Source organism: Cajanus cajan, chromosome 9 (genome assembly GCF_000230855.2).
Source record: "Cajanus cajan strain Asha chromosome 9, NIPB_CcT2T_4, whole genome shotgun sequence".
NCBI classification, from domain to species: domain Eukaryota; kingdom Viridiplantae; phylum Streptophyta; class Magnoliopsida; order Fabales; family Fabaceae; genus Cajanus; species Cajanus cajan.
The window spans coordinates 20,280,382-20,307,284 of record NC_138525.1 but is presented as its reverse complement, the minus strand read 5'-3'; the positions used below and the strand labels follow the sequence as shown (position 1 = coordinate 20,307,284).

The following is a 26,903-nucleotide window of genomic DNA, read 5'->3' as shown; positions in this document are numbered from 1 at the left end:
TAATATGTCAACATATATTTTAGTTATTATATAGATAAAAGTAATTTTTAGTAACATGTATAGTATTATTATAGGATGTGTCACTATATGATAATTTTCTTGTAGAGATGATGTTGTTACAAGTATTTTCTGGGATAAGCCGAACTTTTATCCGGAAAAAAGGAATTTAGATCAATGTTAACGCCTTAGGGCAATTTCCCCACCCAATGATAATTAGAGGACAATTAACCAATGTCATATTCATCCACATGTCTCCCAATATAGATGAGACCTAGATGTAATTAAGGTGTCTCGAATATTTTAGCATATTCTATGAGCATGTTGTCGTTACTATCGTATTTCTTTTTAATATTCTTATCCCCATCTAGTCATACATTAATCTACATCTTTTTGGGGCTATAGAGATAAGATTATGAGAGAACGAGAACATTATGACGATACAAATTAATCTCCATGTGCTCAAGTATAGTACCGATCGACAATAGAGATAAAAAGTCCTTATTATACATAAGGGTTTTGGATCTCTTACCGTTTTGTCAAAAGCAAATGATGATGTTCAATGTATCTCTATCTAAAGTGAAGATGGACGATGAATCTGACACTAAATAGTTTTATATTGGAGATCCTCTTATCAAAATATTGATACCCTCCGTTTAATTTTAATGCCACCTTATTGTTTGGTCGGAGTAACAATTAATGGCTTCAAAACGAAAAAATATTAAGTATTTATGTCTTAACATAGTACTATATTATATATATTTAAGTTTTTTTAGGCAGCTATAAACTTTTGATATACATTGAACATTATTTATCTTTCAATTTTATGTCTACATAATGTAATCAGGCTTTTCTTAGCATTTTGAAAAATTAAAGAGTCTATTCATATGCAAGTTTAATAGATTTTTTTTTTATTAAAAATAAAAAATATTTTTAATAAAAACTCTAAGAAATATTTTGTTTTGTTTTGTTTTGTTTTGTTTTTTTTTTTTTTTGTGGTTCTTACGCGAGCTGTGTGATAGAAACATAGGGAGCTATTCTTTAATTAGGTCTATAGATATATACTAAAGAAGACATGAAGAAAATGACATATTAAGCTTTCAGTAAAAGTAAATGAAGGAATTAAATTAAACAAAAGAAATTGTGAAAAAATATCCAAAAGGAGGAACTGATAGGATATATGATTAGTGTTTTATAAAGGGAGGTTGTAATGAGGCGAGAAAGGAGAAAAGGAAGAGGACATGACAAAAGAGTGTTCATTGGTAGCAATAGCATGATGATGAGGACTTGGTGATCTTGTGCGAGTATGACCATGCCTTCCGCTCCTCCTTGGTCCTTTCTCTGCACACTTGAGCTCAACCTGCTTCAATGTCTTTGGATACCTCCAACTACAGCACCCTACCTCCCCTGCTCTTTCTATATACCTGCATGTTTGTGCCACATTATAGCAGAAGAAATTAATATCCTTATTAAGATCATTAATTTCAAGTTAACTATAGTCTATATGTTACATATGCATGTATATATAAATCTATAAACTGCTGACGAATTTTTTAGAATGCACCACTCATGTAATATTACTTTTTTGTAATGATTCTTGCAATGTAATATAAGAGATATTATTGAAAATAGAAATATGAAATAAGACGAGTGATGTGATGGAAGGAGACAAAAAAAAAATGAATTGTAAAATGTATTGGAAGAATTTGTTGTATATTGCTCTGGATATACAACAAATTTGTTTATTTATTGTCTGTGGGGACTATGCGCGTAATTTTGATAGAGACAAAGTGCAGATGTATTATTTGTTTATTTATTGTCTGTTATAGAAATAATTAACGAGACGGCAAACAAAAGCCTAAATGCCGTCTCAAAACGTAGAGATTATATGTATATAATAATTGGCTTATAGCTAATCAAATGTTGGAGAAGAGAGAACAAGTCAAACAGATTAAAATATATTCATAATTTATTAATTTAATAATAAAGAAATCAAATGAGACAGCCTGAGAGAATTAAACACAACATCTTTTGGCAAGGAAAAAATCACTTCATATCTTCGTATGGCTCTTCATGGATCTATCTTTGGGTGGAGGGTGCTTTCATTTGGGCAGTTATCTGATTTAGCTCTTACATTTATGTTGAATCTATGACTACCCCTTGACCCTTGTACTCAAAAAAATTAATAATATTATTCCTTTGCCTATTAAGATATATAAAAAAAAAACAGGCCAATTTCATTTAATCTGTACAGATATAATTTTCAGTAAACATTTTGTATACATAATTCCTTTCACTATTTTTATGCCAGAAAAGATGTATATAGTTAATTAGTTAGCCCAAAAAAGTTACAATCTAAAACTTAAAAGCGAGTAATGGATCAAACGAAACTTGACTATTTATTCTCATCTGCTACTCAGTTCAAACACTAGATAATTTCCCTTTTTTTAAAAGTAAAACAGTGAATAAAATCGTTACCTTTGGCTGAATCTCAATCCAAGGCACTCAACACACTTTCTTCCTTCTGCCATCTCCCCCATTCCCGTTTCTACACATTGCCTGCAATAAACCCTGCCGCACACCTGCATGCACCAGACCAGAATCATTATATAAGCAAAAGGATTGAATGATTCAACTATATCAAGCTCTCTCTCTCTCTCTCTATATATATATATTATGTTATATATTAGCCATTACAGGTCCCATATATTCCTATAATGCATTTCATTTTCAGTAACTCACACATTCATGTAGATAGATAAATAGATTTTTTATGTATGGATTAACTAATGTTTCCAAAACTCAAATATTCTCAACCTTGTATTGTGTAACTTGTGTTGGTAATGGTTGGTGGTCACTTGACAAGGATTAGACTCATATAGAATAAAGACGCGAGTTCAAATTTCTCTTATAACATTGATGAATGTTGATGGATATATAAGTATTTCTGTATATACAAGCTTAGAATAACTTTTTTACATGGGAAAAATCTTTGTTTATTTTGAATAAAGAAACTCTCAAAAAATTCTTTTAAATTTGTATTCTATCAGACTTTTAAGTTTTGAGATGTTTCTTAGTTCTAGTAGTTCTCACGACTCAACTTACCTCAACCCTCAACATTTATGGTTAATTAAGAAGAAAAAAAAAACTTCAGTACGTACCAGGCATCTAGTCCGGAATATATAAATATAGGTATTGCAAATTGCACAAATCTTAGAGTGAGGAATCCCTGGTCTGCGTCGTCGACTACCTCTTCCCGAAGCAACACTGATGCCATCAAAGCTCATGCCATACCCCACATGACCATCTCCACTGGCCATGCATTGAGGACTTTGTTGCCTTTCTGCACCACCACCACCACCACTTGCATGACTAATAAAATGACCAGAATGACCCCATGGTGTGTCACCATGAGAAGAACGTGCAATGGCAAAGTCTTGTACGTGATGGTGCTCATGGTGTTGACCAGAACCTTGCAAGCCTTTGGTGAAATCAAGACTAGGTAGTTTGCCCAGTGAAGCTGTTGTGGGTTTTTTCTTCTCTGATGTGTTCACCTGTGCCAGGTCCTTAAATGTGAGGTTAACGGATTCGTCTGGGATTCCTTGGTACAACTCTTCAAGATCTTGTAACATTGGCTTTTCTTGCATAGATTTATTTATGTGATCACCCATTACTATTCTCTAGGTTAAGGATAAGATGAGATAAGGCTATGCTTAGCTTTGAGCCTATATGACAGGAATATTTAAGGAAAGGGTGAAACAAAAAGGGACAAGGGTTAGGGTTGTTAATTCGATCCTATTGGAAATAACGACGACCATGTGTGTCCAAGGTTCCGTGTTTTGTGGCCGGTCGAAAAATACATAAGATGTCATGGTAGAGTACATTAGATTCAAAGTTCCCTTTTGGTTGTTGCTTTTGTCTATGAGATATATCCGATTACTCGTTTGAACCATTCAAATGTAGGGCTAGGCACTATAAAAAATTTATATTTTGGAGATGAAGTTGATGTGGAACTGTGGAATCTCCAATTCTTACCAAATTAACTATTTTAAGAGGATATATATCAATTAACAAATTCAGAGTTTTTTTGCTCCACAAAATAAACATAATTCATGCAAAGATTGAGTGCCAGAAGTATTCAATTTGGAACAGCAATATTTTAAGCTATCAAAACTGACACTCAACTGCTCGTTAATATATTTATTAGCTCCGCTCTTCCAAACTCGCGCTCAATCTTTTATCATACGAAAGAATCATCATAAACTTAAAGTCAACAAAATTTATCTCTTTTTTTTTCTTCATCAAATTAAAAGGTAGGGTGTGCCGAAATTTGTTAAAAGTTGAATGTAAGAAAATATTGAACGAGTGTTTAAATTAATGTTTTTTAAAAGAATGATTTTAAAGAAAACAATTTTTTTTTAGAAAGTAGAGAAGAGTTGTTTCTTATAAAAGTGAAAAAAATTGCTTTTTTCCTTTTAAAAAATAGTTTTAACAAAAAAAAAAACTACTCATTTTATTTTAAAAAAATACTTTTTTTAAAAATTTGTTTTTGAAACAAACGGACCCGGACATTGACCGTGCGTTGGAACTTGGACTGAGTAAGAAATTTACATGCAATATGATGATGGCTACACATCCTATTTTCATTTTCATAAAAAAAAAAAAACATTGTTAAACTCATATATAAAGAAAAGGAGAAAGTTCAAACAAACAAGAGTAAAAAATTTTACACGCTTAAATGTAAGAACAGAACTATCTTTTACGACCCTTTAGAAAAGGAAAGCAAACTATATATACTTTGTTTGCATAAGGAGAAATGAGAAATCTAACAAGTATTAACAGATATGGTTCCGACCTTGACTGGATTGAGAACAATAACTTACCTCTTCTATATATCCAGCTTCGAAATAGAAGATGAAGTAAAGAAGACTAATCTAAACCACGGTTGAGAGTTAAAGTTTTAAGCTATTTAATTTGGTCCATATATTATATAATATTATATTCCGACCCCCTAGAGGGTAGTATATATATGTTATTGTTTCATGCATCCACCTGCATGTCTTCGGGATATGGATGCGAATTGAGATCTATTTGATCTCTGGGTGCACCATTTGTGTCTCCTTCATCCCGAGCGAGAGCATCATCATCTGATTGGCCACGTTTCCTCTTACGAGCCATGAGGGTGTTGCACCTGCGCTTCATGGTCACGCAGGCAATGCATGTGCACGTAGGCTTGTGTTTCCCCTTACCACTTGGGGGCTGGCTGCATACGATGCAGCTGCATCCAAGACGGTGCCTCGGATGCTTCGTGGTGGCTCCAACAGGCTCAACAAGGTCATCACCCAAAGCTGCAGCGCTGGCTAGTGCATTCAAGCCATGAGGCTCATGTTCTTGAGCTGTGTCAGGTTTTCTTATGCTTCTTCGCTTTTTTAAATCTGGGGAAGATCACATACAGACAGAAAAATGAAGAGTTATTTATCTAGTAATTACCAAGGTTAAATAGAATACAGAAATTGAGCGAATTTGTAAACATCTATTCCACCAAACTAAAAGGATTACTACTTGGTATGCAAAAAATCTATTATTTCAAGAGAATTACCCTGCCATCCAATCACAAACTAAGATATGATAAGTTTGTTGGCTTTCTAAAATAATTATACCAATGTCTGATTGATTCACAACATATTAGTAGAAACTACACGATTTCCATATATAAGTAAACAGTTTTGGAGTATGAATGTAAATTGCAAACATAGAATTTACAAAGCTATCAATCCACCACCCTGATAAAGTTTAAGAATGTAAAAACTAGCATATGCTTCCAACACTATGAGCATTCAATCAATTGTACAGTAGCGTCAAACCCCTTGTGACAAAGTACAAGACAATTTGTCTAATGCAAAGAATATATAAAAAAAATATATAGTAGCATCATACCTTTGCTGGTTGTCAGAATATTATCTAATTCCTTTGGACTCATTTCCTTTGATGCAGAGTTTAGAGATCTGAAAAGTCATTGTCAATAATAAGAACCATGGTATTAAAAATTATTGTATAACTACTTTTTAAAATTATTTATTTAATCTATTCCACTTACAATAATGATAAAATTGCAATTACCTAAGAGTTCTAGGGCAAAATTAACAAAAGAAAGTCATTTAAGGATAATCCTTTGCAAGTTACAAACAGTCAAACAGCGATTCTTAAGGACAAACGGTTTTCCAAGATTGCACTGTGGTATTACAGCTAAAGCAGAGATTATGAATTTATTAAACAGAAGCTGGATCATCAATGGATAAAATAAATGGATCCAAAAAAGTACGAATACCATCATCGTTTGTCTGAATAAATTTGAAGGCAAGATCAAGCTACATACAACATATAAAGCTGCTAGTGGACAATCAAGATTTTCTACTGAATAAAATACCAAAACAATGTTAAATATGCACTGTATTTAATCTTACCCTAATGGATGTGCATTGATTGCAGTTCTCTTTCCAAAAACCGGGGGTTCCTTAATAAAATCAAGTCACAAAGATTGATTAGCCAGCTAACAGAAACTTGAATATAAAGCTCCAAAGTCCACACTATATCTCAGACCATATTCACCTTGAATTAACAAACCAATATAATAAAAAGATGCACTGCCATGAAGAGTCACACTTACCTCATATTCCTCAAATTCTTGATCCTCAACTTTTATAATACCTGGCTTGACCTTAGGTGGCGGACTAAGCAAGTTCTGTGCTTCTTCCAATGTAACTCTCAACTCCGTAGCGTCATCATTAGGTGGGAGCAACCTCTTTGGCCCAGTAGTTTGAGTCATCCTCTCTGAAACTGAAATTGGTGGCAGCTGCAACAAATCATTGTTTACCATGTCACAATTTTCAGTTTGAAGACTAGCAATGCCCCAACGCAAATGTTCTGAACATCCATTTAAGAAAGCTTCTCTCTTCCTTTTCCAGTTCAGGAGAAGATTATGATAACTACTTCCTGAGCGAAGATTTGCAGTTGCACCAGATAAGTTTGCTTCCTGTGTTGAAAAACCATTAGATTAGAGGCATGGCATCCTGATTCAATAATGACATGTTTTCTAAAGAAGAGAATAACATAGATGTATTATCTAAAGAAGAGGCAACACAGTAAAATGGAAAATAATTCACCTGTGTATCTGTAGAACCTGATGCCCTTCTGAAACCGAAAACATATTTGCCTCCAGGATGCATCTGACTAAATATCACTGGCAAAAAGAAAATCAAATTAATCCATGGTAACTTCAAATTTGCAAGATATATTAGTTTCCCCGTGTATATATGCCCTTAATCACTACATAGCACACAACAAATAATGTACAGGGAAACAATAGGGTCATACGCTGAAAACAATTACAAAAAGTTTATTGCCATGAAAACACATGCACCGTTGATAACATTTAGACATAAATCAGATACCACATAAACATTTTGAACACCAATGAGATGGATGTATACCAGTATCACCAGCATTTAATTGCAAGGCCTGCATGCAAGGGGTTACTCCCTCCAACACATACATTCTACTATTGTTGTTAGGCCAGAATCTGAACTGAAATATCCACTCATTTCCCATAACATCTAGCATCTGCAGAGGAAGACCTTCTGACTGTGTAATAGGAGGAAAGTAAACCTGAAATTTATATGCAAAATTGTCAGATCAGATGTGGTTCAATTACCGGTTGACGATATATTTCTTTTAACAAAAAAATAACTTAAAAGAACTGCATAAACAGAGTCCAATGTGCACAGACAGATAGAGATAATGATTAAATTAACAAAGGCATACCTCAGCACAGGATTTTGGGAGAACAAGACGACCAATTCGACTAGCATCACTGGAACTCAGTGTCTTCTCAAATAATGGCACTACAATAGACTTCATACTGTGATAATAACATCAAGGGAAACCGGAGATGAATCAACCTTATGTTAATGGTCAATGTAGATGACTTGGAACAGACCAAATCTACTACTATATTGTAAACATTTATAATGTATCATACGCTAAAATGCTAGTTAATATATATAAAGGATACCACTCCGACAATTTCTCCAGCTCATGATCAGTCATCTTTGGCCAGTATCGAGAAAGTAACAGACTCTTGCCAATCCCATCAGCAGGTGGCCTGGCAATGCGTTCCTGAGGAGGAATCAGCCCTTCCATTTTCATGGAGAGAGACCTTTGGCCTTGATGAAAGGGAGAAGACAATGCTTTACCCTCAAGTCTCTCTTCCAAACTCTCTAGAGCAGAAGTCAGGACAGAATTTCCTGATGAGGTTCCTATAGAAATATTCAGTGGATGTGATTTGTCCATACTTCCAGTCACCCATGTTGGTCCATTATTTTCTGATGTAGTTATTGCTAATGAATGGCTAGGCGGTTTCATCACATTTGAAAATCTTGTATCATCTTGCTTGTTTAGACCATTGCATGAATCTATCACCTCTCTTTCTGATTGAGGCCAACGGCTGGGTTCACTAGCTTCGACAATTCTACACAGTTGCACCATTTTTCCTTTGCCAGCACCATCCACCATTAGTCTACCGTCAATATGTTCAGTGTGACGATCATTTGCATTATTTTTTATTGATCTAACAGCATTGAGGTTTTCAGTTGCCCGCATCTGCAGCAAAACATTAAGTTATAATATGTCTAAGTGGAGCCTCTTCAAAATTATTGCTAATTAACTACGTCTCACACAATGTCAATCAAATAATGAAACAACTACAGTAACAGGAGATCAGGGCACAGTAACACTAAGAAGAACAAGTTAGCAGAAACAATTTGCTAAACATCATTAGAGAAAGAACTACATGACAGAAGTAGAGACAGGTCCAGAAATTAACAACTACATTATAATAAATATGGATTTTAGTCTTCAAATACATAATTGAAGTCACATTTGTCTACTTTTTATAGGCATTAGGCAATATCAAAAGTTGTACCTCACTGGTAACGGAAAAGGTTATTAGTATTATTGTATTAACAGGCACTACGTTTTCTGTTTTATAACACACAACATTTTGAAGGCTATTAGTGACATGTTTGCATTTGATCCGTATGATTTCAATTTTCAACAATAATATTCTTATATTTGCAACCACTCTTGCAGTGAATAACTAATAAAAATTTACGCATCCAAGCGCAAAAAGTGCAATTCCAGAAGTACAATTTCGCAACAATATATATAGATAAACTAAAATATATATAGATAGCAACCATTAATTACAATGGAAATATACTATAGGCTTGAAAATCATTCTTTAAAAATGAATATTGAGATTATCCTAACCAAACGAAGTTGGGAAGCCTGTGCACAGGTAACACAATCTATACCGCCAGAATCACGGTACTCAAACAAAGACCTCGATACAATGCATCCACAGTGGATAGGCTGCAAACAAAGTCAGAGTGTCAAACAATATACTTCGAAGTCTAAGGAGAGAAAGGCAAGACCTGTATAGAATTTAAATAGAAAAGAAAAAAGAAAAAATTATGTTATCGCTTTACCTTGCCGCAATCGTTGCACTCTCTCCAACCAGCTTGATGCTTGTGGAATGTTTCACAGAAAATTGAATTGGCATAGGCAGATCTACAGCATACAGAGCGACACATTAAGAATTTCCATGCAGGAAATAGAACAAAAAAATTAACTATTATTAGCAAATAAGCATTGGAAGATTTAGAATATAAAAAAAGGGAAGAGAAAAGCATAGGTAGATTAATATTGCAAGTAGTTGTGACACAGCTTGACAAAAAAAATCAAACCTATGTTCCATTTCAATTTGAAAATAACTATATATGAAGAAGATCCTCTACAGTGAACGTGCACTCTAGAGAGTAAACGGTGCCTTGACTTTTTCATCATCCGTTACCACTTTACTGTACCCTCTTAAGTGCGCCATGCACTTTATTATAGGAGTTGAATCCAACTTTATATAGATGAACAAGACATTTCAAAACGCATACAAATACCATCAAGGTAGAATTTAATAAAACAGAAAACAAATTAAGAAGAATATCAAACTATAAGAATCATTTACAACAAATATCAGCACGTACGTGTTCAACTGCATAAATATACACCATATACCTATTTCATAATTCTTATTCCCTGCAATTACATCTTAAATTAACTACCTTAAAAGCTCAAGCTGTTTGGTTAAGGTTCATAAATTGTTTTATATTAAACATGCCCCCTCGTGCAAGAGGCCTTTGGACTTTGAGGCATAGAGTAATGGACAAATATCTTACTTAGACATAGAGGCTAAAATATAAGGTTATAAACTAACTGTGCCCTAGAGTTTAAGTTATCAGGCAAAGGCTTCTGAATGACTTTGCATCTAAGAAAAAAAAAAACACTTTCGTTTATTTTATCTTTAGAAATAGGGTTTTGTTAACATTAACTCTCAGGATTATTTTAAGCAGCTAACAAAACACTTGTTATATCAGACATACAAAACTATAATAAATATCTTATTTTCCAATAAAAAACCTTCCTCGTTTAGTTATTTAAAATAACCCTGAGGGCCAATGTTAACAAAACCATTAGAAAATACCCAAATCAGCTACATTGATCCCCATCCTCAAAGAAAAACTATTTAATTGTTTCTATTCATACCCTGGCCTCCAAAATACATCACCAATCATATTACGAAATGTTTTGAATGTAACATATAAAGTAACATATAAAGCCGAGAAATATGCTCCCATTAGACTTTCGAACACAGTATCTCACACTTTAATCAGTGAAACGTGAATTGTTTTTGAAAAGAATAGAAGAAAAAAAAATCTGGTTTGACTTAATACTAGAGAAGTAGCTCACTAGCTCCTTTAATTACATTAACGAAGAACTACAATCATTCACGAATAACACAATCATTATTATTAGAAGACAATGCAACTAGTCACACCTGCATAAAACCATAAAATCTCGAAAAGAAAAGGCGTTGAACTTTACTTATCCAATTTGAAGTCATAACAAGACCCAAGTCAAAGCCCAAAATCATCCAAAAAAAAATGTCACGTCAAAAACCAAAGTTATATCGTAAAATCAGGATTCAGCTCCCCTAAATCCCAGTTGATGATAGTATAAGAAAATGTAAATGTGTTAAATATCATTCAAATAAGGTTTTAAATTGTAGACGCGGTAACAATTTTGTCATGTTCTTTGATATTGTAAGAAATTAAGGCGACTCATGCGGCGACAATTTGGATAGTAATTCGGTAGCAAACACTCTAAAAACCTGCAAAAATTATGGTCACATAATGTCTTTTAAAACATTGGTATCATCGATGGATCTCATCAACCTCCATGAATGATAAATCATCACATAGATCAAATCATCGAATCGGAAAAAATTAGGTGTTATCGTATAGTTTTATATCGGCTAAGTTTACGAATCGGAAATAGGCGAATTTGAATCGCTAACATTTGTCACAGGAAAAATCACTTAATCATGCTCACTTTAGAAAAGTCAAATCCATGAAGTCACCAAAGAAAAACAATGGAATTCCAGCATGAGGGAAAATAAAATTAAGAGGAATCAAATTTACCCGCACTCCTCGCAGAGTCTAGCAAATCCAGCCGATCTTAGAGGCCACCCTTGCTTCCATTCACGAGAAGCGTTATCCTGGCACCAAATGTTCATGCAAACCTCAAACTCCATTGCACACCACCCTCTGCTGAGTCAAAACCCTAAAAAAATACAGCAAAATAAAAAAAACAAAAAAAAAACAAAAAGAAAACACAGTAAATAAGTGTATGGCCTAACGGTGGAAATGAACGAGAAAGGGACAGAAAAACCAACCAAGAAAACTTAAGAACAGCGTGAAGCTTTGTATGTGGTGGTTTCTGAGTGCTGCAACAACCATGCAGAGGATGGAGACGTGAATTAATGTTGGTTTTTGAGAGAGAGAGAGAGAGAGGGAAGAGGGTGTGAGTGAGTTTAGTTTAGAGAGAGAAGGTGCATGCAAAGTGAAAGGAGGTTTATATAAAGGGTGCATGCACGAGACCGCTTACCTTATTAACAGGTCTTACCTTATGACTCCATTTTGCCTTCACTTCACACTATGCCTTCAGGTTGACTTTCACTCTATAACGCCTCCTCCCTTTGGACTCCCACACTCACCAATTTCCGTTTAATAAATACTTGCAAATTTTTTCAAATATATTTTGGACATAATTGAAAAATTTACAAAACTGTAGCTCAGAAAGAATGTGGTTTTCGGTATAAGAAACTGTAGCACACAGGAAAAAAAATGTCAAATAAAACGCTACAAGCTGTTTTGATAAAAGGGAATTGGTGATGCAAAGAAAATATCTTCTCTCACAAATCATCATTTATAGGAAATTGTTGACTTACATAATAAATAAGTTAAAAATCACTAATAAATCGTTGATGTAAATAATATTAGACATATATTTTTTAAAATTTTGAATTCAAATTTTATGTATAAAAAAACATAATTGAGACGAAAGACTTCATTAAAGTGGTCAGTCAAACTCTTCAACAAAAAATAATCATTGATGAAAATAAAATAAAAGTTCATATTTTTTATATATGATTATTTGTTGAGGATCTTATATCAATTAGTGGTAAAGTCAATAAAAAAAATATATAAGTGAGATACAATTCTCATTTTACGTACAAATCATTTATAAATATTCAATCTTATAAATTTTATATTTAAGATCTTTAATTCTTTGAATGTGAGAAAATGTGTTTTGAATTTCATATTGTTCCGGCCAAGGGAGCGTCTAGGGTTCTTCTCCTAGGTCAGGCCTCCAAAGCCAGAGCATTTAAGAGTGAAATATGTCGTCATAACTCTAGGATTTTAGGTTTTATACTTTTCTATTCATGGGCCACCTGGGCCTTGTGAGTGCGAGGATTTCCATAACGATTTTCCTTGAGAATATTTGATTATCAAAGATAGGCTTTTCATCCTTGATTCTCGGACTAGTCCAAAGGGTGAGACCCACTCGGACTTTGACCGACCATACCCTGACCGATCTCATCATGGACGAGCACACCCTGGCCGATCTCACCATGGCCGAGCACAGCCTAGCCGATCTCACATCAGCCGAGCACATCCTGGCTGATCTCATCATGGCCGAGCACAGCCTGGCCGATCTCACCATGGCTGAGTGCAGCCTGGCCGATCTCACCATGGCCGAGCACACCCTGGCCGATCTCATCATGGTCGAGCACACCCCGGCCGATCTCACCATGGTTGAGCACAGCCTGGCTGATCTCACCATGGCCGAGCGCACCCTAGCCGATCTCACCATGGCCGAGCGCACCCTTGTCGATCTCACCATGGCCGAGCACCCCCTGGCCGACCATACCCAGGTCGGGCTAACTCACTTGGTTGGATAAGGTCGGTCTTTTCACCGAGATAACTCCTGTGAGGGTGGTCGGGTCATATTCTAATCGGGCTCACCCGTATTACAAAATAGGATCGGTCCTTTTCCGAGTGACCCCTCGTGGCAGGGTGACGTGGGTCTCGGTCCTTTTTCCCACGCCCATATCGAAAATAGGCCGAGATGGTACACTTGCCTTCCAGCCCTGAGCCTAAAAGGTGAAAGGGCTTAAGCAACCGCTCCTATGAATCGTATCGGAAATAGGCCGAGACGGTACACTTGCCTTCCAGCCCTGAGCCTAAAAGGCGAAAGGGCTTAAGCAACCGCTCCTATGAATCGTATCAGAAATAGGCCGAGACGGTACACGTGCCACGTGGCGGCGCCTGTTACCAAAGTTAATAATGGGGAGTTGGTGGATCCTCCCGAGGACGATTAAAATTGTTGGTTATTTGTAGTCTCTTTACTTTCTAATGAACTATGCTCTATTGTTTGTTTTCCCCCTTTTGTTATGAACTATGCAAGACTTATTATTTTCAATTATGCCCCTGTTTTTGGAGATATCGAGAATGGATTTGCGAGAAATTTCTAAGTTAAAAACTTGTCATATTTGAAAAGGCAGTCGCCTACACGCCGATTTCATACGCCGACCACGAAAATGAGTGAAAAAATTTCTAAGTTAAAAACTTGTCATATTTAAAAAGGACATCGCCCATACGCCGATCTCATACGCCGACCTCAAAAAATGAGTGAAAAAATCTCTAAGTTAAAAACTTGTCATATTGAAAAGGCAATCGCCCATATGCCGATCTTAATGATCAATAAGAATTTTCTGTAAGTGTAAAGTTGAATATTTTGAATCGGGTAATCGCCGATACGCGGATCACGATAGTGAATGAGAATAATTTTCTGAGTTTAGAGTTGAAATACCGAACCAGATAGTCGCCGTTATGCCGATCGCAATAATGAATGAGACATTCTAGTCTCCTTAAAAATTAGGAAAGTAATTTCGAATTAAAAAATATTGTTGAACGATGAGGTCGTCCTAATTCTGATATCATGAAGAATAGTTCAAATAATTCTGAGTTTAATATTGTTGGTGATCAATGAGATCGTCCGAATTCCGAACTCTTTTAAAAATGAAGAAAAATAGTGGGGGTCTTCAAAACGCCGACCTTATGGTTAATGAGATCCCTTCCGAGTTGGTCTTCGAATTATTTATACTCGCCCAGTCGAATTTTTACCGATCAATCACGAGTTTGGTCTTCGAGTTATTTATACTCGCCCAGTTAGATTTTTACTGATCAGTCACGAGTTTGGTCTTCGAGTTATTTATACTCGCCCAGTCAAATTTTTACCGATCAATCACGAGTTTGGTCTTCGAGTTATTTATACTCGCCCAGTCAGATTTTTACCGATCAATCACGAGTTTGGTCTTCGAGTTATTTATACTCGCCCAGTTATATTTTTACTGATCAGTCACGAGTTTGGTCTTCGAGTTATTTATACTCGCCCAGTCGGATTTTTACCGATCAATCACGAGTTTGTTGCCTTTAAATAACACACCTGTCGATCATGGAAAGATAAAAGAGATGGTATTTAATAAAATGGGAATTATTGGTTAGTGGTGCCTCGTTATAGGGAATAAAAATCTCTTGGGACGACCCCAGCTTCTCGGCTTTCAGCTACCCTTTTGTTGATTTGTCCTTCCTCCGTCTTGATGTGACTTAGGGCGAAAGCTCTCACCTCCGACATCGTTTGACAATTTGCTCTCTCTAGCGCGATGTCGAAAGCACCAGACCTTAGCCCTTTCTGAAACGCAATGACCGCCATCCTTTCATACAAAGACACTATCCTCAAAGCAACCTCGTTGAATCTTTGCAAAAAATCCTTCAACAACTCCTCGCGTTGCTGTTTGAGATCAAACAAGTCTGACGTGATCGGCGGTTTCTTTTTGTTGGCTGCGAACTGCGCCATGAAAAGCCGGCTAAAGACGTCGAAGTCGGTAATTGATCGGTCAGGAAGACCACTAAACCAATCAAGGGCTACTTTTTTGAGCGTGCCCATGAACAACTTGCAGTGAATTTCCATGCTCCCACCACAAATCAGCATTTGTGCTCGAAAATCCGTCAAGTGTTGACTAGGATCCTGGGTTCCATCAAAAGGTTCCACCTGGGGGACCCGATGATCCCTCGGGATGATCTCGGCCTCTATAGCCTCCGAGAAAGGTCAGAAATCCCTAGGAACTTCCATCATGACATCTTCCTCCGCCGTTCGGGTATTGGCCGTTATCATAGCCTGCATCTCATCCGCTCGCCTCCTGATCTCCTCGTTTTCTCGCTGGATGGCCTCTTCCCTTTCCCTAGATCGCACATTCACCTCTCTCAAGTTGTTGATCAATGCCATCATCTCCTCCATGGTAGGGTGTTGTGAGTCACTGTTTGATGTGCCACCTCTTGCCATAGCAAAGTGTAGGTTCTTCCGTATTGCTTGGGGCGTAAGAAAAGTTTCACCGTAGTCCCACGGTGGGTGCCAAAATGTTCCGGCCAAGGGAGCGTCTAGGGTTCTTTTCCTAGGTCAGGCCTCCAAAGCTAGAGCATTCAAGAGTGTAATCTGCCGTCTTAACTCTAGGGTTTTAGGTTTTATACTTTTCTATTCATGGGCCACCTGGGCCTTGTGAGTGCGAGGATTTCCATAACGATTTTCCTTGGGAATATTTGATTATCAAAGATAGGCTTTTCATCCTTGATTCTCGGACTAGTCCAAAGGGTGAGACCCACTCGGACTTTGGCCAACCATACCCTGGCCGATCTCATCATGGCCGAGCACACCCTGGCCGATCTCACCATGGCCGAGTGTAGCCTGGCCGATCTCACCATGGCCGAGCACACCCTAGCCGATCTCATCATAGTCGAGCACACCCTAGCCGATCTCACCATGGTCGAGCACAGCCTGGCCGATCTCACCATGGCCGAGCGCACCCTGGTCGATCTCACCATGGCCGAGCACCCCTTGGCCGACCATACCCAGGCCGGGCTAACTCACTTGGTTGGATATGGTCGATCTTTTCACCGAGACAACTCCTGTGAGGGTGGTCGGGTCATATTCTAATCGGGCTCACTCGTATTACAAAATAGGATCGGTCCTTTGCCGAGTGACCCCTCGTGGCAGGGTGACGTGGGTCTCGGTCCTTTTTCCCACGCCCATATCGGAAATAGGCCGAGACGGTACACTTGTCGTCCAGCCCTGAGCCTAAAAGGCGAAAGGACTTAAGCAATCGCTCCTATGAATCGTATCAGAAATAGGCCGAGACGATACACTTGCCTTCCAGTCCTGAGCCTAAAAAGCGAAAGGGCTTAAGCAACCGCTCCTATAAATCGTATCGGAAATAGGCCGAGACGGTACACATATCATTATAATGGTAAGGTTAAAAAAAGTTTATAACTTGGGGTAATCATTATTTTATAAATTATTTTGTAAAATTGAGTTAAATTTTATTTCACATCAATAACATGGTAACTTAAAAAAATTTAAGAAATCAGGCTACATTTCACGACTATATATATTAATTTACTACCGTACATAATTAAAACAGTGACCGTGGTTGAACACGTACAATTTCTCTATATTTTGTTTTCCGCTTATTTTCTTATATTTTTTTTATTACTAATACTTCTCACTTTTTATTTGTTGTTTTAGTGGTTGTATTATTATTATTATTATATTATTTTATATTATTAATTGTTCTAATATGCCTAAAAGTCCCACATCGCTTAAGAGTCGAGGCTAAGGGTAGTTTATAAACATTCTTCTTCCTTAATCCACCGAAGCATCTTTTCAAGGATAAAACCGTGACGGCCCAACGAACGCCAAAGCGGACAATACCTCGGATGCGGTGACCCTAACGATAATCGTGGACTTACGGTAGGAACATTAATTAAATATTATATATATATAACACAACTATTTCTAACGTGAAATAAAACATTCTGTAAATTACGATTTTGGTAACAATTATGTAACAATCTTATTAATAGTTATATAGCTCAAATAGACACGACAATACATGTATTTATATTGACTTTTTAATAGATAATAATCATAAATTATATGAATAAATATGACACATAAAATTTATGATTATATAAAGAAGTCGTTTTAATACATGCATAAATTAAATGTCAAACACTTAATGCTAGTTTTTCTTAATCTGTTTGAGGATCTGCCATCAAATCTCACTGGCTTAATGGAGGATCAGCATACTTCTGGGTATATTGTAATTACACACATCAAACTTTGGTCATCTAATAAGCCGGTTAAAAAACCATTATTCAATTGTACTAAAAGAAGATTTGGCTGTTACATGGATGTGCCTACATTACTAGAAAAATATCATTTTTTTTACAATTTTTTTTTTAAAAAAATATTTACAGATTTTTTTTGGTAAATTTTCTTATAATAATAATTTTACAAAAATATTTGTAAATTTATTTACAAAAAATAATTTACAGAAATTTCTTACAAATTTTTTTATGAAAAATAATCCACAATTTTATTTTATTTTTGCAAATTTTGCTACAATTTTAATTATCATAGAAATTTTTTTCCATGGTCAAAATTTGTAGAAAATATTGTAAGAATTTTATCTTGTTTCTTGTGAATTTTCTTATAAAAATAAATTCGCAAGTAATATTTATTAAATGGTAGAAAATTTCGCAGGTAACTTTTCTTGCAAATTTTCCTGCCAATCTTAATTCGCATGAAAAATAAAAAATATATATAAATTTATAAGTTTAAGAATTAAAACAATTAAAAAGTATCTAGGTTGGGGCAACACTCATCTTACAAGTTGATTTTGTATGATTGAGTGTTAGACATATAATTTACATGCTTCAGATAAATTCATTGTAAACATTTGAAAGTTGAAGAATTATTAATAAAAATCCGAATAGTAATTTCTTTTTTTTTCTTGCGAAAAAATTTGCAGGAAATTTCACATGAAACTTTCCTGCGATTCTTTTTTTCGCAGAAAAATTTTCTATAAGTTTTTGCAGAAAAAATTTCTTGCAAATTTTAAAATTCGTAGAAATATATTATCCACGAAGGTATTACCTAGAGATAAAATTTCGCAGAAAAATTTGTAGGAACAATGTTTTTTACGAATTTTTATGAAAAATTCACAGGAAAAATCGCATGTAATAAGAGAAATTCTAATACTACTAAGTGATGTATTGTTTGATGCTTTCAAAATATATCCTCAAGTTTCAAGCTAGTTTCTTTTTTTAATAAAAATAATATTAATATGAAATATTTATCGCTTTCACTAATCTTCATTAAAATCGTGAGCATATATAACAAGGATATTTTCTTTCAACATAATTTATTTCATACTTAAAGTTAAGATTTAAATATGAATATCTTAATTAAAAGGCACAAGTTATTATCATTTATGTCAATTAATGTAGATTACTTTAAATTAATTTAAAAATATAAATAATAGACTACAAAGAATTAATATATATATATATATATATATATATATTAATATCAAATTTTAATGACAACAAATATTTATTCATTACTAATATTGATGTCACTAAATTTTACACCGACGATTTTGAAAATTACATGTGAATAAAACTATTTTTTTTTTAAAAAAAACTATCATATCATCAATCGATCACAAGTTAATTTACAAGTTTAAATTGCATAATTGGAAACAAATGACTAATGTCATTTAATTTTTGTTCCGGAGTTCACCTTAGTTAAACATGTTCAATACAAATAGTTGTTTGGATCTAAGCAAAGTAAATGGGCCAAAATCCATAATAAAGAAAAAATATGATGAGAACTGTTTCGTACAAAGCACGAGATAACACTTGGGTCAAAAGAGACGAATCAGAAAGGGGCCTTGACCCCCTTTTCTTAGGAGAGTTTCATAATATGTAAAAAAAAATTTTCCTGTAATATCCACCGTCGATAATAGTGATTAATCTCCTCACAAGGCAGGATTCGATCTCCTGACCTTGCTTAAGCGTGGATCAACCCCTATCGCTGAACCACTCGCTTGGGGTTAATATGTAATACTATTTTCGGTCTTTTTATAAAAATATAAATTAAAATATAAAATATACTATAACTTGTTTCTTATAATTTTAAAAGACTGGAAATAGTACAATTTAGTGTGTTGAAAATATAGATTTAACCGGAAGTTTTTACAGGAAATCTTCCATGAACACAATAACCAATACTGTGAAGATTACCTCAACCTATAATAGGTTCATGATATATACACCTCCTTTTTTTTTATAAGTACACCTCCTTTTTTTTTTAAAATAATTAAAATTTTAAATTTTTTTTAATTTTTTAATTTTTTTAATTTTACACCCACAACATTTTATTTAGTAAATTTTTACATATCTTTCGTCTTTTTTTTTCCTTTTTTTTTTTTTTTCAATTTTTACATGTACTCCCTTACCTTTCCTTCACCTTACCTATTTTAGTAGCATGTGAAAATTGAAATAGAAAAAAAGTGTGCTGAATAAAAAAGAAAGTAGCAAATTAAAAGTTAAAGGTGTAAAATTAAAAAAAAAAATGACAATATTTTATAGTTTTTAAAAAAATAAAGGAGGTGCACTTATAAAAAGGCTCATGATATATACACCTCCTTTATTTTTTAAGTACACCTCCTTTATTTTTTTTAAAATTATAAAATATTGTAGTTTTTTTTTAATTTTCTAATTTTACACCTTCAATTTTCAATTTTCTACTTTCTTCTTCTTTTTCACACACTTTTTTTTTATCTTTTAGTTTTCACATGCTACCAAAATAGGTGGGGTGAAGGAAAGGTAAGGGGGTGCATGTAAAAATTGAAGAAAAAAAAAGGAAGATGTGTGAAAAAAAAAAAGTACTAAATTAAATATTATAAATGTAAAATTAAAAAATTAAAAATATTTTAAAATTTTAATTATTTTTTTTTCAAAAAAGAAGTGTACTTATAAAAAAAAAGGAAGTGTATATATTATGAACCCCTATAATATAATACAATCCCAAAGGCCTATGTAAAGTAAATGGGCCATAATTCATTACAAAAAAAAATTATGATGAATAGTTGAGTCCAAAACATGAGATAATACTTCGGTCAATAGGGACGGATCCAGAAGAGGCATTGACCTCCTTTTCCTAGTACTAGGAGTTTCATATATTTGTTAACAAATATGAAATACAATTTAGTATTTTCTAAAACAGATTTAACCGGAAAGTCTTTATGGAAAACCTTCAATAAATACATAGAAACCAATATTGTGAAGCTTCAATAAGCCTTTACTTTGTATAAACTTTAACCAATATTGTGAAGCTTCAATAGGCCTTTAATTTGTGTAAACTTTAACTAATGTACTATTTGAAGTTAAATATTTAAATAATTGTAAAGGAAGAGAAAAAGAATCAATCCCTTTAATAGATTTCTAGATTCGTTCCTATTAGTTAATTTAAACTGAAATAAAATAGTAAAATAGGTAAATATTTTTCATAAAATCAAAATAGACCTCGAGTCTTGCATATTTTATCTAAACTTATCTCAAAATATTTTCATACACTTCGACTTTATTAGGTATTTTTATAATAACTATTACTACTCTTCTAAAAATATTACTAGATTTAACATAATCTAAGACAGGTCAAACTAGCTTAAAAATATAATGTAGGTTAGCTTAGACTAGACTAGATCGATTCAAACCGTTTGACAACTTTAAACATAACACACGATAAGGAATCCTTATGACAAATGGAATAAATATAAGGACACAATATTTTATCTCAAATTTTTAATTAATATAGTTTATATGATGGAGGACCAGTATGTACATTTAAATAAGCTTTAGATGATAATATAGAGTGTTCTTAATGCCAACTTAATTAAACCTCAAATATCCAAAAATATAAGCTACCATATACAACTTCCTAAAATATTTAGGACACATCTAGTGGTATACTTTTTTTGATGTCTAAAACCTAGATAAAATTTCAAAAGTTTTGAATTATAATCTCTTCTTTCTTGAAATTTTCTTTCAACTAATTCTCAACGCCATGTGAATGTTGATTAGTTATTGGTAGTTAGTTTTAGACTTTGTGTAAACCATGTTTATGAAGAAGAAAAAAAACTAACTCTCAATCTTGTGGTGTAAAATATATGTTGCTAATTTTAATATTTTTATATGAATAATAATGATATATAGGTTATAATTTGACATGTTGAGAAAAAATGTAAAATAATAGTTGATGTAATATAACAAATAAAAAGAAGTAAGAAACGTCCAAATAGGTGTTTATAATATAAGTATTCATATAAGAAATTAATTCATTATTTAGAGATGGGTTTAGACATCACTCAATCACTAAAATTGACTTAAATATTATTTTTAAGATAAAAAAATAATTAGTCATTATCTATGATTATTAGAAAATAAAATGTAATTAGAGACCCAATTTTCGATCTCTAAAAGCCTTAAATAAATATTTATCTAATTTAATTAGAGACCAAATACATAGTCTTTAATTCAATGATTAAAGACTAATTTTTTAGTCATTATTAATTAGTTGTTGATTTTATTTGAGTTAGAGACCAATCTCTTTTAAATGTTAATTTATTAGTCAATTTTTTTTATCTTTAGTTTAATATCTAAGATTAAAATTTTGATATCTAGCTAACTAAAATATTTGATATATAACTAGAAAATTATTAAAAATTATTATATTCTTTTTTAATGTTCAATAAAATGATATTTTATTTATATAATATGATGAAATAATAAATAATTTATAAATATTAACTACTATAATATAAATTAGAGATTAAAATAAGTCAAATTGCTCGATAGGAGAGTCTATATTCTAAACTATATTAGACCTAGGCCAAGACTTTATTATAGAGAGATTGGTCTCATAATATTGAATATACCAATACTATTTATATTTCTATGAAAGGGAATAAAATTATGTAATTTTAAAATTCAGGAATAAAAATTTTATGTGTGTCTTGTTGGGTTGGGAGAGTTTAAACACTGAGGAACATATCAACTCAAAATCTTAAGACATTTAAATAGGTGAGTCTTTCTCACTTATATATTACTAAATATGTCTAACTCTAACTACCAAGAAGTGTTGGAAATTGTGAAGAATGAGATTTAAGAAATGGAAGAAGGTGCTACAAAGGCACAACAAGCAGCTTATAGAGGGTCGAAGAAGAAAGATTGTAAAGCTCTCTTCTTGATCCATCAATGTGTGATTCTACAAATTTTGAGAAAATTTGCTCAATTAGTTTGACAAAAAAAGCTAGGGATATTCTACATAAAACTTATGGAGGTGTTAATAAAGTGAAGAAAGTGAAGCTTCAATTTCTTTGAAGGCAATATGAGTTGTTGTCCATGAATGATCAGGAGTTCGTAGTTGATTATTTCAATTAAATTCAAGCTCTTGTTAATTTGATGAAATCTTGTAATAAGAAGTTTACAAATCAACAGATAATAGACAAGACATTGAGTACTTTGACTCCTTGTTTTGATCATATTGTGGTGGCAATTGAGAAACCCAAAGATCTTTAGACAATGAAGGTAGAGGAGTTGCAAAATTTTCTTGAAGCTCATGAACAAAGGCTAAATGAGAGGAGGAATGCTGAAAAGATTCAGGAAAAAATCTTGATGGCTCAAACCAACTACAAGAAGAAAGGTGCAAGTGGTTAGAATAAGAAAGGAAAAGGCAAGCGGAAAGGTGACAAGAGTGGTGGAGTTGGGGACTCATCAAATGGTCAAGATCAGTTTTACACTAAATATGATCGAACCAAGTCTTCAAATAGATGACAGGATTATCTAATTCAAACATTTTAGGAAAAGAATAAGTTTGATAAGGAAAAAATCCAATGTTACAATTGCAAAAATCAGGGACATTTCGCAAAAGAATGCAAAAGTGGCAAAGGAGAAAAGGGAAAATCTGATGGTGACGCATATCTTACTTAAGACAAACCACAAATTCTAATGGTTATAACTCTAAGTCTTGGTATCTTGACACAAGGCATAGAGACTGGTTACTTAATTTTAATGCAAGCAGCAAGAATAAGGTGAAATTTGCATATAATAATACCATTACAATAGAGGGAGTGAGAAAGGTTATGATCAAGAGGAAAGATGGAAAACCTATATATGTGACTATTTTTGTATGTACCATCAATGAAGACCAATTTACTTAGTTTGAGAAAGTTGTTAAAGAAGGGCTTTTCAATGAGTATAAAGGAAAATCATATAGAAATATTTTATTTGAAGTAAAGATTGAAGGTAAAGACTCCTTAGTCCAATAACAAAAGATTCACAATGAATTTGAATGTAGAAAAAGTGCAATGTATCTTAGCCACAAATATTTTTGGATAAGAGGTGGCTATGACATTGGTTGATAGGCAAAGTAGCCATCAAATATGGTGCTGGAGAATATAACTTTAAGGAGTTTCATAATTTATTTTTTTTAGGAAAGGTATTGAACATAAAATAATTGTGCCCTATGCCCCTTAGCATAATGGATTAGCTAAAAGGAGGAATAAAACTTTTCTTTATATGGCAATGTGTATGTTGAAAGAAAATGGAATGCCTAATTGCTATTAGGGAGAAACGGTATCTACTGCAACATATGTGTTGAACAAAATGACTCTTGAGGAAGGATGGAGTGGGCATAAACTAAGTTGGAGTTGCTCTATTGTTTTACTAAGTTACAAGTTGCAGATATTTTTACTAAGCCATTGAAGATAGATAAATTCAAGAAGTTAAGGGAGATACTAGGAGTTTTGTCCTTAGAACATTTGAATTAATGGAGAATGTTGAATAGTGTAATTCAAATGTATGGTTTGCATGTATCATCTACATGTTTAATTTATATATACATATAGAATCTAAAGGTTTAGCTTGTATATATAGTCTGTAGGTATCATTTGTATATCTTAGTCTGTCAATGTTATATATTTGTATCAACTGTTAATGTACTCTATAAATACGTGTTTGTATTATTGCTCATTAATAATAAGAGATGAGTAATCATATGTAATACATAAATGTGAGAGTAAATTTTTTCTCAACTCAATTTTCATTCTCTATTATTTATTATGAGTTTGTATTTTTTTTTTTTTGCGTGTGATCCCTAACATGTTAAAGACTAAAATATAAATGGATAAAAGTATTGATATCATGAGTAATGTTTGTTAAACAAGTTTTTTCCTTTTGTAATTTGTAGCATTATTTTAAGCAAACAGTATATTATAATTGGGAAGCTTGGACAAAGAAGAGTAATTTTTAACTAGGAAGGAGAACTATTTACTGAACTCAGAGATGTGGTGGTTTCTATTTCCCACTTTAAAAGATAATCAAATTATTGGATTTTGAAAGAAAATAACTTTGAAGTGTATTCAATTTGTTTTACGCACTTTTTATTGGGAAAAATCAAAGTCCCACGTTGACTAAAGATTAAGCAATTAAATAGTATATAAGTGAAAAACAACTCTCACCTTACAATTCAGTTTTGTAGGGTTGAGTTAGACTTAAATCTACTATTCTAAGATGGTATCAGAGCTATCCTAGATTCTTAAAAATGGGTTACCTACCATTGATACATGCTCCATAGGCATGAGGGGGTGTATTGAGAAAAAAAAAAACTCAAGTCTCGCCACCAATCGTAGATCATTAAAAAGGGTCATTCACCATTTATCCACGTACCAAGTCCAATAATACTATGGCAAAAACCAAAATCTCACGTCGACTAGAAATCGAAATAATGAGTCCAATTAAAGCTAGTCGTCCTATTCCATTGAGATTGAAGGGATTCGGTCACATGTATTGGTTGAGGTTTGGGCTGTGTATTGTGGTACAAAAATTGTCTCCTTATAAAACATTTTTTCTTTTATAATTTCGACCCTACTTCATATTTTATTTTATTTTGTCTCAATTAATTTTAAAAGCAAAGAGAAACATGTTTAACCCCTGACAAACAATTTGGTGCGCACCACGATACTCTTTTATTGCCTGCAAACTAATCTTTACAAGTTAGATGAATATTTTCCAACTAGTGTATGTTGGTCCCAACGGGTATGAACTATGATGTTTTGTGGAACCAAAAAGAGAGGGGTTATTGTGTTCAGCAAAATAAAATAAAACAAAAATGTAGAAATATAGAGTTTTAATCGTGTCATTTTATGGCTTTTGTTACGGAGAGAACAAGTTTTGAAATTTTTTTGTTTTATACATAAAAAATAGAGCAAAATAAAACTTATGATATTTTTAGCACAATAGCTTTATTCTAACATTATCATTCATGGTGACAATTTTCTTGCAGCAGATGAGAAACAAATATGGTACTGTAATTCTTGTAATCCATAAAGTATGGTGTCGTCACATTAGCCGAGTAAGACTATATTAAGTACTTAACAGCGTTAATAATGTATTTTTTTTTTTTTGAAAAGCAGCGTTAACAATGTATATTTGATTGCATTTTTTTAATATTTTTTATCTAAATGTTTTTTCCTTGATAGCCTTTTTTTTTCTTTTATTTCGTCCAAAAATGAGTATATGATATGATATGGTAAATTCAATAATAATTAATAAAATGGATTATGATGTAATTTTATTATGATGTGAAATTGAGTTTAATATAATCCTAAAATATTAATTTATAAAATAAAATTGATGTCATTTTAAAAATGCAAGCTTGCGAAATTTTAAAACTCAAATCAAATTAACCCAACTATATATTATCATACTCATTTCCAGTTACATCTTGGACCAAACCAAACCCAATAAATGTGCATTAAATTTTTAGTTGGCATATATATTAACAGAAAATAATAGCTGCAGGAAGCCTTAGTCTCGTCAATCTTCTACCAACAGTGACACTCTTCCAGCTTTTGCAGAGTGTATTTACTTTTGAAAACTTTTATAGTCGAAATATTAAATTTCGAAGTGAGTATAATACTTATGCACGAAAAAGACTTTTATATGAAAAAAAACATAATTACATGAAAGAGATTCACATAGAAAGACTATTGAAATTTAAATATAAAATGAATTCCACCTCAATTATAATTGGACAAGTTAAATAATATAAAAATAAGAAGGACCTATTTATAAGGTTTTAGGTATAATGTCATATCATCTTCACTTTATGTTTTACTCTATGTTTTCCAATTTTAACTCGTGTTGATGCTCGGTTTGGTAAAGAAGCACGTACCATGCACTTGCATTGAATGCCTTTGGTTAAGGTCATCTTCGGTGGGTTAAGCAATCATACTTATCACATCAGCATGAAAATTAATGTGTGAATTGTTTAAAATTTACAAAATTTACTTATATAAACACGGATTCTTAAAGAAAAAGGAAAAAATAAACTGATATAGCAAGTAAGATTGCTTATAAGTAAGCTCGCTAGAGATGGCCTAATAACATGTACTCTATCTGATCAAAATTGAGCATGGTTCCGAGCCA

General features: G+C 33.1%; 3 protein-coding genes across 4 annotated transcripts; all 3 read right to left on the bottom strand.

Annotated features, from left to right (window-relative positions):
• Positions 1 to 1,034: 1,034 nt before the first annotated feature.
• Positions 1,035 to 4,367, bottom strand: LOC109810125 (uncharacterized). Its single transcript, XM_020373511.3, has 3 exons — positions 3,159 to 4,367; positions 2,476 to 2,579; positions 1,035 to 1,421 (listed from the first exon to the last, which is right to left on the bottom strand). The coding sequence occupies exons 1-3, from the start codon at positions 3,666 to 3,668 to the stop codon at positions 1,190 to 1,192; spliced, it is 846 nt and encodes a 281-aa protein (XP_020229100.1). The 5' UTR covers positions 3,669 to 4,367; the 3' UTR covers positions 1,035 to 1,189.
• A 316-nt stretch (positions 4,368 to 4,683) lies between these two features.
• LOC109795166 (B3 domain-containing transcription repressor VAL1) lies at positions 4,684 to 12,495 on the bottom strand. Of its 2 annotated transcripts, XM_020354593.3 has the most exons (12): positions 11,843 to 12,495; positions 11,589 to 11,730; positions 9,543 to 9,624; positions 9,325 to 9,426; positions 8,069 to 8,655; positions 7,819 to 7,915; positions 7,488 to 7,662; positions 7,161 to 7,237; positions 6,665 to 7,030; positions 6,462 to 6,511; positions 5,935 to 6,002; positions 4,684 to 5,432 (listed from the first exon to the last, which is right to left on the bottom strand). In XM_020354593.3, the coding sequence occupies exons 2-12, from the start codon at positions 11,699 to 11,701 to the stop codon at positions 5,038 to 5,040; spliced, it is 2,112 nt and encodes a 703-aa protein (XP_020210182.1). In that variant the 5' UTR covers positions 11,702 to 11,730; positions 11,843 to 12,495; the 3' UTR covers positions 4,684 to 5,037. The 2 variants fall into 2 exon arrangements, with proteins under 2 accessions (XP_020210182.1, XP_082919959.1); XM_083063833.1 differs by lacking the exons at positions 11,589 to 11,730; positions 11,843 to 12,495 and having other exon boundaries at positions 4,687 to 5,432; positions 9,543 to 9,899.
• A 2,532-nt stretch (positions 12,496 to 15,027) lies between these two features.
• LOC109810117 (uncharacterized) lies at positions 15,028 to 15,504 on the bottom strand. The gene has a single exon (XM_020373502.1). It carries the CDS (start codon positions 15,502 to 15,504, stop codon positions 15,028 to 15,030), a length of 477 nt encoding a protein of 158 aa, XP_020229091.1.
• Positions 15,505 to 26,903: the final 11,399 nt, after the last annotated feature.